Source organism: Astyanax mexicanus, chromosome 1, assembly GCF_023375975.1.
Source record: "Astyanax mexicanus isolate ESR-SI-001 chromosome 1, AstMex3_surface, whole genome shotgun sequence".
NCBI lineage: Eukaryota > Metazoa > Chordata > Actinopteri > Characiformes > Acestrorhamphidae > Astyanax > Astyanax mexicanus.
The window spans coordinates 117,288,115-117,305,858 of NC_064408.1; the positions used below are offsets into that span (position 1 = coordinate 117,288,115).

Sequence of the window (17,744 nt, forward strand, 5' to 3'; positions counted from 1 at the left end):
AGCAGTAGTAGTAGTAGTAGTAGTTGCACTAGTAGTAAAAGTATAGTAGTAGCAGCAGTATAGTAATAGTAATAGCAGTAGTAGTAAAACTTTAGTAGTAGAAGTAGTAGTAGTAGTAGTAGTATAGTAATAGTAATAGCAGTAGTAGTAAAACTTTAGAAGTAGAAGTAGTAGTAGTAGTAGTAGTAGTAGTAGTATAGTAATAGTAATAGCAGTAGTAGTATAGTAGTAGTAGTAGCAGTAGTGACAGTAGTATTTGCACTAGTAGTAAAAGTATAGTAGTAGCAGTAGAAGTAATAGTATAGTAGCAGTAGTAGTTGCACTAGTAGTAAAAGTATAGTAGTAGCAGCAGTATAGTAATAGTAATATCAGTAGTAGTAAAAGTATAGTAGTAGTAGCAGTGCAGTGACTTTAGTTGCTTTTGTTCTCTCTCATTGTCTCATCTTCTCAAGTTCTCACTGTCCTGCATGCCCTCAGTCTAACTTACTGTAAGTCTATTTTTTTAGAACCTAAAAAGTACACTTATGGAAAGGTCCTCTCCTCAGGGAGGAAGAACGTAGTGAGCTTATAAGGTACAGTTAGACTTTGACCGTGGTGTTCTTCTAAAGATATATTCACATTGACTGTACCAACACCGAGCGCCTCTTTATCACACAGTGTATAATCACATATACACAACCCCATCAATCACTCTTTATCCCAACAGCATCAATAAATCAGCTCACACTGCTCACACTCCTCTACTGTCCACATGATGACTGACTGCTGACACTAGTGTTTAAGAACTGGTGTTAAATTCAACCCTGTTTAAAACACAGTGATCAAATTCTAATAAACTCCCAAAAAAACAAAGGGAATGATATGTGTAAATGAGCAGGGAAAGAGGAGCTACACAATGTATTATATGACTTGCTTAAGTACAGGATAGAAGATTTATATTTCTTCAAACAGAACAAACCAGTCAATACATCAATATAAATATATATATATATATATATATATATATATATATATATATATATATATATATATATATATATATATATATATATATATATATATATTTTATCTACGTAGTTGATCTAGTGGTAGAAGTAGTGATACTAGTAGTACTAGTAATTGTAGATGTAGCACTAATAGTAAAGGTTGCAGTTGTATTAGTATTATTAGTGGTAGTAGTTGTATTAGTGGTGGTAGTACCAGTAGTAGTAGAAGTTGTAGTAGTACTAGTGGTTGTCCTAGCAGTAGTACTAATAGTTGTAGAAGTAGTATTAGTAAAGGTAGTAAAAGCAGTGCCAATAGTAAAGGTAGTAGTAGTAGTAGTAGTAATAGATTAGTAGTAATCCTATTAGTAGTAGTAGTAGTAGTAGTAGTAGTAAAATAGTAGTAGTCATGCTAGTAGTAGTAGTAGTAGAGTAGTAGTAATACTATTAGTAGTAGTAGAAGTAGTAGTAGTAGCAGTAGTAGTAATACTATTAATAGTAGTAGAAGTAGTAGTAGCAGCAGTAGTAGTAGTGGTAAAAGTACTGATAGAAGTACTGATAGTGATACTAGTAGTTGTAGAAGTACTAGTATTATTAGCAGTACTTGTCCTAGTAGTAATAAGCATAAGTATAGTAATATAAGTAGTATAGTCATAATAGTAGTAGTTACTACTACATGATCATTATTTACCCTAAGCAGTTTATCTAGTAGTTGCACTTCTACTAGTAATAGTAGTAGTAGTAGTATGTTTGCATTAGTACTACAACAATCTTATTTATCCTTAGTAGTTTAACTAGTAGTACAAGTAGTAGTAGTAGTAGTACAGTTGTGGTCAAAAGTTTACATACACTTGTAAAAAAACATAATGTTATGGCTGTCTTGAGTTTTCAATAAGTTCTACAACTCTTATTTTTCTGTGATAGAGTGATCGGAACACATACATGTTTGTCACAAAAAACAGTCATAAAATTTGGTTCTTTCATAAATTTATTATGGGTCTGCTGAAAATGTCACCAAATCTGCTGGGTCAAAAATATACATACAGCAACATTAGTATTTGGTTACATGTCCCTTGGCCATTTTCACGGCAACTAGGCACTTTTGGTAGCCATCCACAAGCTCCTGGCAAGCTTCAGGTCGAATGTTTGACCACTCTTCTTGACAGAATTGGTGCAGTTCAGCTAAATGTGATGGTTTTCTTGCATGAACCCGTTTCTTTAGCACTGTCCACATGTTCTCAATGGGGTTTAAGTCAGGACTTTGGGAAGGCCATTCTAAAACCTTAATTCTAGCCTGGTTTAGCCATTCCTTTACCACTTTTGATGTGTGTTTTGGGTCATTGTCTTGTTGGAACACCCAACTGCGCCCAAGACCCAACCTTCGGGCTGATGGTTTTAAGTTTTCCTGCAGAATTTGGAGGTAATCCTCCTTCTTCATTATCCCATTTACTTTCTGCAAAGAACCAGTTCCACTGGCAGCAAAACATCCCCAGAGCATAATACTACCACCACCATGCTTGACAGTAGGCATGGTGTTCCTGGGATTAAAGGCCTCACCTTTTCTCCTCCAAACATATTGCTGGGTGTTGTGGCCAAACAGCTCAATTTTTGTTTCGTCTGACCAGAGAACTTTCCTCCAGAAGGTTTTATCTTTGTCCATGTGATCAGCAGCAAACTTCAGCCGAGTCTTAAGGTGCCTTTTCTGGAGCAAGGGCTTCTTTCTTGCACGGCAGCCTCTCAGTCCATGGCGATGTAAAACACGCTTGACTGTGGAGACTGACACCTGTGTTCCATCAGCTTCCAAATCCTTGCAGACCTGCTTCTTGGTGATTCTTGGTTGACTCTTGACCATCCTGACCAATCTCCTCTCGGCAGCATGTGATAGCTTGCGTTTTCTTCCTGATCGTGGCAGTGACACAACTGTTCCATGCACTTTATACTTGCGTATAATTGTCTGCACAGTTGCTCTTGGGACCTGTAGCTGCTTTGAAATGGCTCCAAGTGACTTCCCTGACTTGTTCAAGTCAATAATTCGCTTTTTCAGATCCACACTGAGTTCCTTTGACTTTCCCATTGTAACTTTTGTAGCTGAGTCTAATCACTGGGTCAAATGAGCCCTATTTAAATGGGCTCATGAGAAGTCAACAGCTGTAGTCAATCAGAATCACTTACAAGAAGTGAAGAGGCCATGACATGAAGCTAATTTGATTGACACAACTCGCTACATCACCAAAATTGACAAATTTTGTTGCTGTATGTATATTTTTGACCCAGCAGATTTGGTGACATTTTCAGCAGACCCATAATAAATTTATGAAAGAACCAAATTTTATGACTGTTTTTTGTGACAAACATGTATGTGTTCCGATCACTCTATCACAGAAAAATAAGAGTTGTAGAACTTATTGAAAACTCAAGACAGCCATAACATTATGTTTTTTTACAAGTGTATGTAAACTTTTGACCACAACTGTAGTTGTAGTAATAGTAGTTGTAGTAGTGGTAGTGGTAGTAGTAGTTTTAGTTGTAGTAACAGTAGTATTAACTAAAGGTACCATTAGTATTGTAGAAGTAACAGTATAGTAGTAGTAACAGTATAGCAGTAGTAATAGTAAGAGTAGTAGCAGAATTAGTAGTAGTATAGTAATAGTAGTAGTAGTAGTAGTAGTAGTAGTAGTTTTAGTAGTACTAGTACCAGTACCAGTAGTAGTAGTAGTAGTAGTAGTAGCAGCAGTAGTAGTAGTAGTGGTAGTGGTAGTAGTAGTAGTGGTTTTAGTTGTAGTAACAGTAGTATTAACTAAATGTACAATTAGTATAGTAGTAGTAACAGTATAGTAGTAGTAGTAGTAGTAGTAGTAGTAGTAGTAGTAGCAGTAGTAGTAGTAGAAGAAGTAGTATAGTAATAATAGTAGTAGTAGTTTTAGTAGTTTTAGTAGTTTTAGTAGTTTTATCAGTACTAGTACCAGTGCCAGTAGTAGTAGTAGTAGTAGTGGTTGTTGTTGTTTTAGTGCCAGTAGTAGTAGTAGTAGTAGTAGTAGTAGTAGTTGTTGTTGTAGTGCCAGTACTAGTAGTAGTAGTAGTAGTAGTAGTAGTTGTTGTTGTAGTGCCAGTAGTAGTAGTAGTTGTTGTTGTAGTGCCAGTAGTAGTAGTAGTAGTAGTAGTAGTAGTTGTTGTTGTAGTGCCAGTACTAGTAGTAGTAGTAGTAGTAGTAGTAGTTGTTGTTGTTGTTGTAGTGCCAGTAGTAGTAGTAGTTGTTGTTGTAGTGCCAGTAGTAGTAGTAGTAGTAGTAGTAGTAGTTGTTGTTGTAGTGCCAGTACTAGTAGTAGTAGTAGTAGTAGTAGTAGTTGTTGTTGTAGTGCCAGTAGTAGTAGTAGTAGTAGTAGTAGTAGTTGTTGTAGTGCCAGTAGTAGTAGTAGTAGTAGTAGTTGTTGTAGTGGTAGTAGTAGTAGGAGGAGGAAGAGGAGGAGGAGGTTTAGCAGTAGTATTAGTAGTACTACTGGTAGAAGTAGAAGTAGTAGTAGTATTAATAATATAGTAATAGCAGTAATAGTAGTAATAGTAGTAGTAGAAGTAGTAGTAGTAATTCTATTATTCAACCTAATTGACTGACTACAACTTGTTGGGTTGACAAAATAAAAATCTCAATATTTTCAAAAACAATTCAATTTTACTAACATTATTTTTTTTTATTATGTGTTTCCTGATTTTTCACTACTGTGCAGATTTTTAAGCATTGCTTCGATAGTTTGCTTGCATTTACACTTTAAAAATGAGTAAAGGGGTGATAGCTGGATTAGTGAATATGTAACACATAGTTAGTAGTAGGTAGTTTTAGCTCTAAAACTCCCCCTACAGGTGGAAAGTGTAATTCACATTTACTACACTACTGTAAATATAAAATATGATTTGAACAGACTACTATTACAGTATTTTACACCAATATAACTGGAGGTTCAACGTGTTTCCAATGATGATATTTTGAGGTAAGACTGATACATAATGTTGCTTAAAAAACAGCTAAAGAATGTAAAATCAGTGTTTATCAGAACTCCCAGATTCCTGACTGGCCTGACCTTGTAGTTCAGGTAGGGTAGATACTGAGCAGAAGTTGCTGTGGGAGAAAATAGGCCTTCATGTCTTTTTTCTCACATTAATCCAGCTTTCTCAGAAATGATCTGTTCTATAAAACCTGTGATTTATGAACAGGAGCTGGCAGAAGAGCCAGGCTCCAGCCAGGCCCCAGCGAGCCCCGGCACTAGTTTAGGTTTTCCTCCTCATCCAGCCTGGGAAACACAAAGTGATCTGAAAGTTACAAGCTGTTGTTTTTGCCCTTTGCAGCAGCGGGGAGGAAGTATGGCGGAATTACATAAAGGTCACTCCGACACAACCAATTGATTTGTTTGTTGGCTTGGCGCAATAGCCGGGGAGAGGAGCCGGTTCTGACCCGGCAGGAACGCCGCTCCGTTTGTCATGTAGCTTATGGGAATGACGCCGGGGGAATCGATGGAGCCATCGGTAGAGGAAATTGTCAGAAGATTGCCGTGACAAGCAAGGTCGAGACAATTACGGAACAAGCACGCTCGGCCTACGGCGCACCGTGTGCAAATCCAGAACATGCAACGCAGGATTTACAGAGAGTCTGTCTGATTAACAACCGTTTAGGCCTCGGATGCTAAAGCTAATGTTCTGCCAAGAATCAGACGCTTCTGTTTACCCATTGTAGCCGATCAGCCTAGAAATGATTGATGTGCGATGTTTGATTCTTTGAGATGTAGCAAATAAAAAGTATTTAAACCTCAATAAAAGCTCTGGCAAAAATAAGAGACCACTTAAAAATTATGAGTTGAAATTGAAAACCTCTGGAATATAATCAAGAAGAAGATGGATGATCATAAACCATCAAACCAAGCTGAACTTTCGGATTTTTGCACCAGGAGTGTAAAGCATAAAGTTATCCAAAAGCAGTGTGTAAGACTGGTGGAGGAGAACATGCCGAGATGCATAAAAACTGTGATTAAAAACCAGTGACAAGCAAGGTCGAGAAAATTATGGAACGAGCACGCTCGGCAGACTATATAGAGAGTTTTTCTGATTAACGGCCGTTTCGGCCTCAGATGCTAAAGCTAACGTTCTTCCAAAAATCAGATGCTTCTGTTTACCCAATTGTAGCCAATCAGCCTAGAAATGATTGATGTGCAATGTTTGATTCTTTGAGTTGTAGCAAATAAAAAGTAATGAAAGTCTATAGAAGCTTGTGCTAATCTTGTGCTTAAGTTTCATACTGAAAAAAAAAAAACTTTGAACTATTATCCTAGAGATGTTTAAATAAGTAAATGAAAAACAAAACAAACAAAAAGTATTTAAACCTCAATATAAAGCTCTGGTAAAAATAAGAGACCACTTAAAAATTATGAATTGAAAACCTCTGGAATATAATCAAGAGGAAGATGGATGATCATAAACCATCAAACCAAGCTGAACTTTCGGATTTTTGCACCAGGAAGTTATCCAAAAGCAGTGTGTAAGACTGGTGGAGAGAGGAGAACATGATGCCGAGATGCATGAAAACTGGGGTTAAAAACCAGGGTTATTCCACCAAATATTGATATTGGGGAAATTGTCAGAAGATTGCCGTGACAAGCAAGGTCGAGACAATTATGGAACTGAGTACAGAGTTTGTCTGATTAACGGCTGTATCATCCTCAGATGCTAAAGCTAACACTATTCTGCCAAAAATCAGACGCTTCTGTATTCTCAACTGTAGCTGATCAGCCTAGAAATGATTGATGTATGAAGTTTGTGGTAACACTTTCTAAGAATGACATGTCTATCAGGCCTTATAAACATGCTTATACCACCTTATAATGCATTCATAAAGTATTATAAACATGGTTAGCATGGTATTTACTAGATAGCTCAGCTTTAAACCATCCACTCTTCCTCCAGACTCTGCTCCCTTGATTTATAAATGAAATGTAAAATTTACTGATGATCAGTGATGGTTTGGAGAGACATGCTGATCATCTGCTGGTGTTGATCCACTGTGTTTTATTATCAAGTCTAAAGTCAGTGCAGTTTTGTTTTCCCACAAAATCTTACAGCACTTCATGCTTCCCTCTGCTGACAACTTTTATAGAGATGCAGATTTCATTTTCCAGCAGGACTTGGCACACTGCCACTGTCTTTTGGGTTTTCATTAGCTATAAGCCATAATCATCAACAATAAAATAAATAAATGCTTAAAATAGACCACTCTGTGTTTAATACATCTATATAATATATGAGTTTCACATTTTAAACTGAATTACTGAAATAAAGTAACTTTTCAATGATATTCTATTTTTTTATTGAGATGCACTAGTATAACAATGTATAACACATTATAGCCATGTTTATTATGCATTATGAATTGTGATTTGTTTCACTTTACTTAGAATTTAGAAATCAATTTAGAAATATAAAACATTATGAATGAATATACAGTAATTTATCATAATATTAAACATTAGTATAATTCATAAGAGTCTTTGTTAAGGCAGCTTGGTTGAGGTTCTTTGTATTCACATACTCTATAACATCTTATAAGCACAGCTGATGATGTATTATGATCATAATGCATAATTGCATTACAAACATGGTCATAATGTCTTAATAATTTTGTTTGTTTGAAAACTGGAAACCCTGTAGAGACACAACACACACACCTCTCACATATCCCACTGTATAGGTTAGAAGTATAGATACTAGTGTTTTAAATACATTTGTAGAAGTTGAATTATCAACTCAAGCTTTTTACTCTTTAAGTAAAAGTGTCTAAAAAGTACTGCTTTCAAAACTACTTAAAGTATAACAGTAAAAGTAATTTAAGGAGAAAAAAAAAACAAAAGGCAATGTTCCAAAATATTACATTTAGTACGTAATTTAGTATGCTTTAATTTTAATGTTAGAAGTATGTACCTTTTTATGTTAAGTATACTTTTACAAAAAATATACTAAAATGAACTTTTGTACAAATTACTACAATTAATATATATTTATTGACAAAGTTGTCAAAAGTATCCATATACACATTCATTACTTTATAGGTAGAAGTTAAAGTATCAAAACTCAAAAAGTACTACTCTCAAAACTACTTAAAGTATAAAAGTAAAAGTAATGTAAGGAGAAAAAACGAAACCGTTAAGAAGTCCTCTAGTGCACTACCCCTCCCCCCAAAACACATTTTTTCTAAAAGCCAAAATGTCTATAATGTTCTATTATTAAAATGTTAATGTTGATAATATAATTTGGGATGCACTAGGCTGTTTCCTGTTTCAGCTGCATATATGCTGATTGTAAATGAATGTATTTTAGTAGAATAAAGTAAATATATTAAAGTTAAAGTTTAGTTGGACTGGAGTTTGTAAAGCTGGAGTTCTCTTGAGTCTCTGCACGGATCATCTTCTTACTAGACTACATACGTCTGCTATGTTCTTGCTGGAGTGTGTGTGTGGGGTGGGGGGTGGGGGGGGGTAGGGGGCGTGTGCAAGTGTGATGGATCACAGTATAAACCAATAGGGAGTCGGAATGGTACATGTTTATACTTCTCTACATCCAATCACAATCAGATTCACTCTATCTGGACGGAGAGATTTATCTGGGTAGGGGTTTTATTGAACGATGAGAAGCCGAAATGAAAACGAGCTGAAATGAATGAATGAGTAAAGAGACTGTTTTTAAAATATAGGAGTAGAAGTAAAAAGTCGTCTGAAAAATGAATTATTACTTTAGTAAAGTATCAAGACCCAACATTTATAGATAACTTATCACCTCTAGGTCATCAAAGACCAGCTTTGAACATCTGAAACCAACCACTAGAAGAAAGTGATCTGGATCTTTCAGCAGGGATAAAACTCCAGATGACGTACAATTTCACTGATGTGCTTTGATATTAAATAAAAAGGCTTATTTATGTTTTTTTTTTATCACCAGCCAAGTAAAGAAATAGTCTGCGAGTTTCTCTACAGTGAGCAATTTCACACCAAACACCACTCTGAATGAGCCTGTTTACATCTCAACCACTGAATTATGCAGCAATTTTGCGGAATTATCCTTTAAGTAGATCAAATAGCCCTGTTTATATGCTTTGCCACACTGTATAGAGATGTGCTTTCTGACTGACTCGGATTTAGAAGGATCTATACTTCAAGTTCATGAGTGAATATTCAGCAAACAGACAGGAAAAAAACACCCAAAAAAGTATGTTCTGACTGAACGTTCGGATGAAATTAGCGCAGAGCTGCAGGCTCATCGTTTAGTTAGGCTAATAGCGCTCGATGCTACGAGGCTAAAAAGATGACTTGGCTGCTGACTGTGATTGGAAGTGAGTGCGTGATGAGTTAGGGATGTAGTTTAAATGGTGCTATTTAGGTGAGGTATAAGCTGTCATAACTAGTTAGCTTTATTAGCCTCATAGCTTTAGTGCAGCAAGGAAGCTAAGGCTGAATATCAAACATGTCTCAGTTGATTTGTGCCAATTTCATTGAATCACAATTCTATAGACTTGTAAAAAATTTAGAACATCATCCTACCGTACATCCTGCCCATGGCACGTCTTGATGCTCATTGCTATCTTGCACCCCGTCAACAGTCTATTTTCACGACTTGTGCAACAGCGTTTATGATAAACAGAGTTTAGGGATAACTCTACACAGATGTGTGTGGTGGTCTGCTGGAAGTGAGATATGTTCAGGTAAATTTCTGGCCTGTTTCTGTATATTTTGGTGATGGAAAACTCCACAGGTGCGCCATTGACTGATTAAAACCCTGACAACAGCCAATCATCATCAGAGTACATTCCTATAGGTGCTCCCAGCGCTCGTACACCACCGCTCGTTAAACACACACACACAGCACACTGCAGAGCACAAACCTGACCTTTAACTCAACAATAAACAGAATAAAGAATAGAATATCGTTGCTGTTCCCTTAAATTAGCTGCTGGTGTATCTTTACAGCGTGAACGTGAAAAACGCCGTAATGTTAAGATATGAACATGCCAATGTCAGAGCTCACCTGACTCTTAAAGGGAATGGCAACTATCACACTGATTGGTTTATTTCATGTTAGTGAAATAATTAAGAGAATTAGTATATGCTTTTTGTGCATTTTGTGCTGCTCAAGGCGTATTTTTCATGCCCTCAGGATACCGATATGCCCTGAATCCAGCTGCTCGATAAGTAATTGACCGGTGCACTATAAATCGCTAAAATAAGGTCCTAGGTCTTTGTAATACAATATATAGAAATGCTATTTTCCTGTGAGAAAAAAGTTGCATTTCATTTAAAGTTTCCAAGAATTTTCAAGTTTAGAAATAGATCTGGACAATATATCGATATTTTATCGTATTGGGATAAATGTTCTTATCGTAGGGATATAGAATATGGTGACCAAAACCCAACATCTGGTAAACGACAGCTTGACGTGACATTCTAACATCACTAGATGTTGACATTTAAAATACCAACATTTAACCTTTTGAATCCCTTGTCTTCATATGGACATTTTATATTTATTTATTTGAAGCTTGATACTTAATGATACCTAATGTTTAAAAAACGTTGACCTTTTGGCCTTATATTGAGACACCGCCCATGCCATCTAAAGGTCACATGACCATAAAGATTACACTCAATTGATTGAAAACAAGATGACAGGAATCCCAGTCAAAAGTTTCTACAGCCAGTCTATAAACAGAAACAAATGATTGTGACCGGTAGTGTGTGGCTACAATTGTCCATATGAACAGAAAAACAGCTTAAAAGGCAGAAATCACATCTGCATTCAATGTAGGAGACTCTACACACACATGGGACATGGCAAAAGTCATGGGACACTGTGTATTGTATGCTCTTTGATTGTATATGCCTGTATGAATGCATGTTCTATTTTTAGCCTCAGTCTGACACAAAAAAACAGCATTATTCGTGCACTTCCGTCCCTTTGTATGAACCTGCCGTGTCAGAGCTTTGGAGCCGGACACTCAAGGATGTGATCACAGCGCTACTATACCCCGGACCCAGCGGACTGATGTTCACATCACTTCATGGAAGGAAAAGAAAGAGAAAGAGGAGGGAGAAAAAAAAAACCTTTCTGCTTTAATGGATCGGACATGTGTGACAGCAGACAGAGAGGTTGTGCTTTGAAGCTCACCATATTGACGGCGGCTCTGATCCCTCCACCTCTAAGTAGTCGAACTTGTTCTCCATCTGGAAGTCGGTGAAGACCAGCGAGATGGTGTCTCCGGGGTCAGCCACGATGGTCCACGTGCACTCTCCCGTGTTTTTGTAGTCGTTCTGGAAATCCAGGCTGGAGATCACACCGCTGGAGCCGCGGAACGTGCCTCCGCAAGTGTCCTCCGCTGCGTGAGAAAACGCAAAAAGACCACAAAAAAACGTTATTTACAAAACCCTGTATTTCAGATACAGCTGCACAATATATTGTTCCAGTTTCATCATCACAATACTCTGTGAAGAAGCATTTAGGTGCTACAGTCACATGAAAAAGTTTGGGCACCCCTATTAATCTTAATCATTTTTAGTTCTAAATATTTGGGTGTTTGCAACAGCCATTTCAGTTTGATATATCTAATAACTGATGGACACAGTAATATTTCAGGTGTATCCAATCATGAGAAAAGGTATTTAAGGTGGCCAATTGCAAGTTGTTCTCCTATTTGAATCTCCTCTGAAGAGTGGCATCATGGGCTCATCAAAACAACTCTCAAATGATCTAAAAACAAAGATTGTTCAACATAGTTGTTCAGGGGAAGGATACAAAAAGTTGTCTCAGAGATTTAGAAGCCAGAAAGCAAGCACGCCACAAACAGAGTCGCCTGAGGTATGCAAAAGCACACCTCCAAAAGCATACCTCAGGCGACTCTGTTTGTGGCGGGCTTGCAGAAATGGCTTCTTTCTCATCACTCTCCCATACAGCTTCTCCTTGTTCAAAGTGTGCTGTATTGTTGACCGATGCACAGTGACACCATCTGCAGCAAGATGATGCTGCAGCTCTTTGGAGGTGGTCTGTGGATTGTCCTTGACTGTTCTCACCATTCTTCTTCTCTGCCTTTCTGATATTTTCCTTGGCCTGACACTTCTGGGCTTAACAAGAACTGTCCCTGTGGTCTTCCATTTCCTTACTATGTTCCTCACAGTGGAAACTGACAGGTTAAATCTCTGAGACAACTTTTTGTATCCTTCCTCTGAACAACTATGTTGAACAACCTTTGTTTTTAGATCATTTGAGAGTTGTTTTGATGAGCCCATGATGCCACTCTTCAGAGGAGATTCAAATAGGAGAACAACTTGCAATTGGCCACCTTAAATACCTTTTCTCATGATTGGATACACCTGGCTATGAAGTTCAAAGCTCAATGGGGTTACCAAACCAATGTTGTGCTTCAGTAAGTCAGTAAAAAGTAGTTAGGAGTATTCAAATCAATAAAATGATAAGGGTGCCCATACTTTTGCACAATTTTGGTTTAATGCATATTGCACATTTTCTGTTAGTACAATAAACCTTATTTCAATCCTGAAATATTACTGTGTCCATCAGTTATTAGATATATCAAACTGAAATGGCTGTTGCAAACACCCGAATATTTACAACTAAAAATGATTAAGATTAATAGGGGTGCCCAAACTTTTTCATATGACTGTAGCATCTGGTGTTAAGCTCCTAACAATTTGAATGTTCTAAGGCTGGTAACTATAATGAACTTATCCTGTACAACAGAGGGAACTTTTGCTCTTCCTTTCTTGGGGTGCTGCTGATGAGAGCCAGTTTCATCATAACATTTTGATGCTCCTTTGGCATGCACTTGAGGATACTTTCAAACTTCTCGAAATGTTTCAGATTGACTGACCTTCATTTCTAAACGTATTTGTCTTGTCATTATTTGGATTGGAGCTTTTTTTAAGAACTTTGAAAGACAAAAAGGCAATAAAAAAAAACAACAAACAATAAATAAAAGGTGCTACTTTTATACAGATTCCTTGATCCGTTTGGCGGATATTTATTTATTTATTTATTTATTTATTTATTTAAAGAAATATAGTTTAAAAAAAAACTTTAATTATCTTGTATTTTTTTAACACTTTTATGATGAAGTATAATGTTTTTCTCCTTTTCGATGTAGAATTTCTTAGACATAACATTTTTTTTGTACTGTTCAACTTTTAACATTTTTAATATTTAATTATACTGTAAAGATTTGGAAGCAGGATGAAAATGCAAGTTCATTTTATTTGTTGCCATAATGAAAAATGAACAAAAAAACATTAAGGGCCCTATCTTACACCACCATTAAAATAGTGCTGGAGTTTAGGAATAAATCTACACAGCTTTACAAGTAAAACTAACAAACTGAAGTCAAACCAACAAACAAAAAAAAATAAATAAATATAAAAAGCTTAACAAACTAGAAATACGACAGGAACAATCAAAGACACACGACAGAGGGTCAATTAATCAAACAAAAATACTAAAGAAACCAAACAGTAACTCAGTGTGACTTTTTCACACAGATAAAGACAAGGAACACCCGGGGAAGATAACGATGGGGCTGGGTTACAAATGTGACACAGGTGAGAACACTAATGACAGGGCATGACTAGTGAGGAGACAAGATAACAAAAAAAATAGCTAGAAAAACAAGCAGGCAAAGGAAAGACAAGCAAGAACAAAAAAAAAAAAGAAGAAACTCAACACACATGAGCTACGTTTTAACAGATACACAACTGTAATTGTATGTTTTTTGTTTGCATGTTTAATTTTTTTACGTTTGTAATCCATTAAGATGATGAAATATAATTCTTTATATTCAACTCTCACAGAAAGGACCCAAGTCTCAGGGCTCTGTCTCACATTTTGCTAAAAGCTTATTTTTAGTCAAATTCACCTTGCTGAGAACTTCACGAAGTTATTTTAAGAGGAAAAAATTAAGTTTCTGTGCAAAATGTTACCGCAAGTTCAACTCTGACATTCAAATTTGCATCCTCATCCAACATCAGTACGGCTCTGGGTGTGTTGAATAGCAGAACTGTCAATCTAGACGGGAGAAAATGCTAAGTTTAGCCCCATCTAATCAGATCTCTTTAAACATTCCTTCTCCACTGGCTATAAATAAACACGTAAAAATAGAGTCGGTATAATATATAATCAATCAGGAGACTGCAGTATCTGCATTATTGTTTTTATGTTCTTCTGTGCTTTTATTTTTTTTATCTATGGTAAATGATGGCTTCTTGGTTAATCAAGCTACACCTACACAAGTCACCAAGCCCTGTCAGTCACACACAGCAGCTCCAGTTTCAAGAAATAGATTGTGAACCCTTTAGTATTACCTTGATTTCTGCTTTGATTACTAATAAATGTGATCTGTTCATTATCTAAGTCATAGATGTAGACAAACACAAAATAAATAAATCTAAATAAAGCAATAAAACACAGCAGATGTACTTTTCATGTCTTCTATTGTGCACAAAGAACAAACATCCAGATTGCAGACTAGAAAAAGTAAGTGCACCCTTTGGAATGACCTTAATCTCTGCTTTGATTACCTTAAAAAATGTGGTTTGACCATTATCTAAGTCATATATGTAGACAAACACAATCTAAATGAACAAATAACACACAACAGATGCACTTTTTGTCTTCTATTGAGCACAAAGAACAAATATACAGATTGCAGGCTAGAAAAAGTAAGTGAACCCTTTGATTACTTAGAAAATGTGTTATGACAATTATCTAAGTCATAGATGTAGACAAACACAATATAAATAAACAAATAAAACACACACAATGTACTTTTTATGTCTTCTATTGAGCACAAGGAACGAACATACAGATTGCAGGCTAAAAAAAAGTAAGTGAACCCTTTGGGATTACCTTATTCTCTGCTTTGATTATTAGAAAGTGGTTTATGACCATATAGATGTAGACAAACACAATCTAAATAAGCAAATAACACACAGCAGATGTACTTTTTTGTCTTCTATTGTGCACAAAGAACAAACATGCAGATTGTAGGCTAAAAAAAGTAAGTAAACCTTTTGGAATTATCTTAATCTCTGCTTTGATTCCTGTTAAATGTCGTTTGACCATTATCTAAGTCATAGATGTATACAAACACAATCTAAATAAACCAATAACACACAACGGATGTACTTTTCATGTCTTCTAGTGAGCACAAGGAACAAATATACAGATTGCAGGCTAGAAAAGGTAAGTGAACCCTTTGGAATGACCTTAATCTCTGCTCTGATTACCTAGAAAATGACCATTTTGACCATTATCTAAGTCAAAGATACATACAAACACAGTCTACATAAACTAAAACACACATTGTAGCTATACTTTTAATTTCTTTTATTGAAAACACTCAATAAACATCAGATTACAGGCTAGAAATTACCCTTTTACCTGGATTTTTGCTTTAATTACTAACAAAATGTGATCTGTTGATTATCTGCGTCATCAATATAGATAAACACATTCAAAATAAACTTGTAATACTAGAAAACATACCAAATCTCTTTGCTATCATCTACATTTCTGTTTATTACTAATAAAATGTGATCTGATCATTATCTAAGTCACAATTATAGTTAAACACAATCCAATCTCAATAAACTAATGCCATACAAACAGCTGTACTGTTGATGTCTTCGTCTTACACCCTGCACAAGGCATATCAGAATGCTCATTGCTATCTTACACCCTGACAACAGTCTATTTTAAAGCCTTGCTCCCGTGTCATTTAAATAGCAACGATGCTTGTGAATAAATCTACACTGATGGGTGTGGTGGTCTGGAAATGAGGTGTGTTCAGGCAAATTTCTGGTGTATTGCTATCTTGGCAATGAAAAACACAGGTGCTCCACTAAAAACAATCAAGACAGACGTCAACAGTCAGATATTCATTGGTATCTTATCACACAAGAGAACAGGGCAAAAACACAATGACATAAAGCAGCAGTGCATAAAGCAGTGCAACTTTTACATCAACAATCAACACAATACAAAATAAAATAATGTAAATTACGTTCTTGTGCACATTCACACTATGGTCAGTTTCCTCTGCTAAGAAGCACAGAAGCACTGAACCGTTAAAATAGCAATCGGCCAAAATCAGAGCACAATTGGCTCATGAAGGGAATCGCAAGTGACACACTGATTGGTTTGTTTATCCCATGTTACGCCCCAAAAACACCCACGATTAATTAAGACAATTAGCACATGCCTTTTGCAAGTTTTGACCGGTGCAAGGAATACTTTTCCCATTGTTACAATAGCAAAGATACACCGACACGCCCTAAATCATGCTTCTAAAATAGGGCTCTTTGGGCGCAAAGTGGCACCAAGTGGTCCAGCAGTCTAAAGCATTGCCACAATGATTAGGAGATCGCTGGTTCGAATCCTGGTCATGCAGCTTGCCATCAGCTGCCAGAGCCCCTAAAAGAGAGCACAATTGGCTTTGCTCTCTCTGGGTGGGTAGATGTCTATAGATCTTTTCCCTCATCACTCCTAGGGTGATGTTGATCAGCACAAGGCTGCGTCTGTGAGCTGATGTATCAGAACCAAGTTGTTGTGCTTTCCTCTGAGTGCACTGTGATGCTACACAGCAGTTCAAAAAGAGGTGGAGTCTAACTTTGCATGTATCGGAGGAGGCATCTGCTAGTCTTCACCCTCCTTGTGATGGGGGATATACAGCTGAGTAACAGCTGAATGGGTGGGATAATTAGACAAATTGGAAAAAAATTTGAAATTAATCTTTAAAAGAAGAATAAAGCATCCATGGTGCAAGCTAGAAAAAAGCTTTTTTTATACACTTTTTTCATTACTTTTCCATGTCTTCAAGGGAAATTTTAATGACCATACGATTTTTAAAACATCAGTGCAGACTTGGACAATAAAACCAAAAATCAACTAAAACTATAATAAAAATTGATTAAATATGAATCTGACAAAATGACCTTTTCAAAACTTTCTGGGTATTTTTATTTTTCCAAAACTTATCCAGGCCTGGAAATTGCTATTTTTAAATTCAATGACTATTTCAGATTTTTCATGACCGTACGAACCCTGTTTAAACGTTAGACAATTCCCTCTCTGCAAATGTGTTTTAGTTTAACAGTATTTCAGGAGTGCCTTGCATGCAAAGCCTTTTTTAAAGCTCCACTAGGTAGGATTGAGATTTTGTGCTCGTGGGCTCCCCCTACAGTTGTAGAGTGTAATAAATGTTTCAGGCGGATTAGTTTCTCTTTCTCGTTTTCTGGCTTTCACAGACATATTCGGTCTCTTTCCAGCTTCTGCCAGAGTGTCTGTATGTTAGTTTGTAAAGAATGAACCAGTAGTCCTTGTAGAACTGTTAGAACTAAAGGTCGGAAAGCAGGTCGCAGTTCTCGCGAGTGTTGGTCGCGGCCACCTCGGAAAACTTACAGAGTCTGGTTTGAGCTCAGAGGATCTCCGGCACAGACACGAGAGCACCGCTATTCCTCCTATTACACCTCAATGCAGCGCTGCAGTGAGTTTCAAGCTGTAATTTTACTTCTTTAAAAATATCAAAAAATCAAGAAAATCTGTTGTGCTGCTTTAAGTCAAGCCACATCATTTCTACATCAACTCTACTCAATCAATGTACTACATTAAAGACTAAAATCCAAATTTTAATAGTAATACATGCCAACATCCAGGTTTATAAAGGGTTTACTTACTAAT

General features: G+C 36.5%; 1 protein-coding gene across 2 annotated transcripts in view; it reads right to left on the reverse strand.

The window, feature by feature from the left end:
* The window catches only part of csmd3a (CUB and Sushi multiple domains 3a), a 777,572-nt gene that overhangs the window by 536,721 nt on the left and 223,107 nt on the right, over window positions 1-17,744 (reverse strand). For both annotated transcript variants that reach the window (XM_049467549.1, XM_049467548.1), the window contains exon 5: window positions 11,175-11,382. In XM_049467549.1, the coding sequence (XP_049323506.1) occupies window positions 11,175-11,382 (208 nt within the window). The remainder of the gene's footprint in view (window positions 1-11,174; window positions 11,383-17,744) is intronic.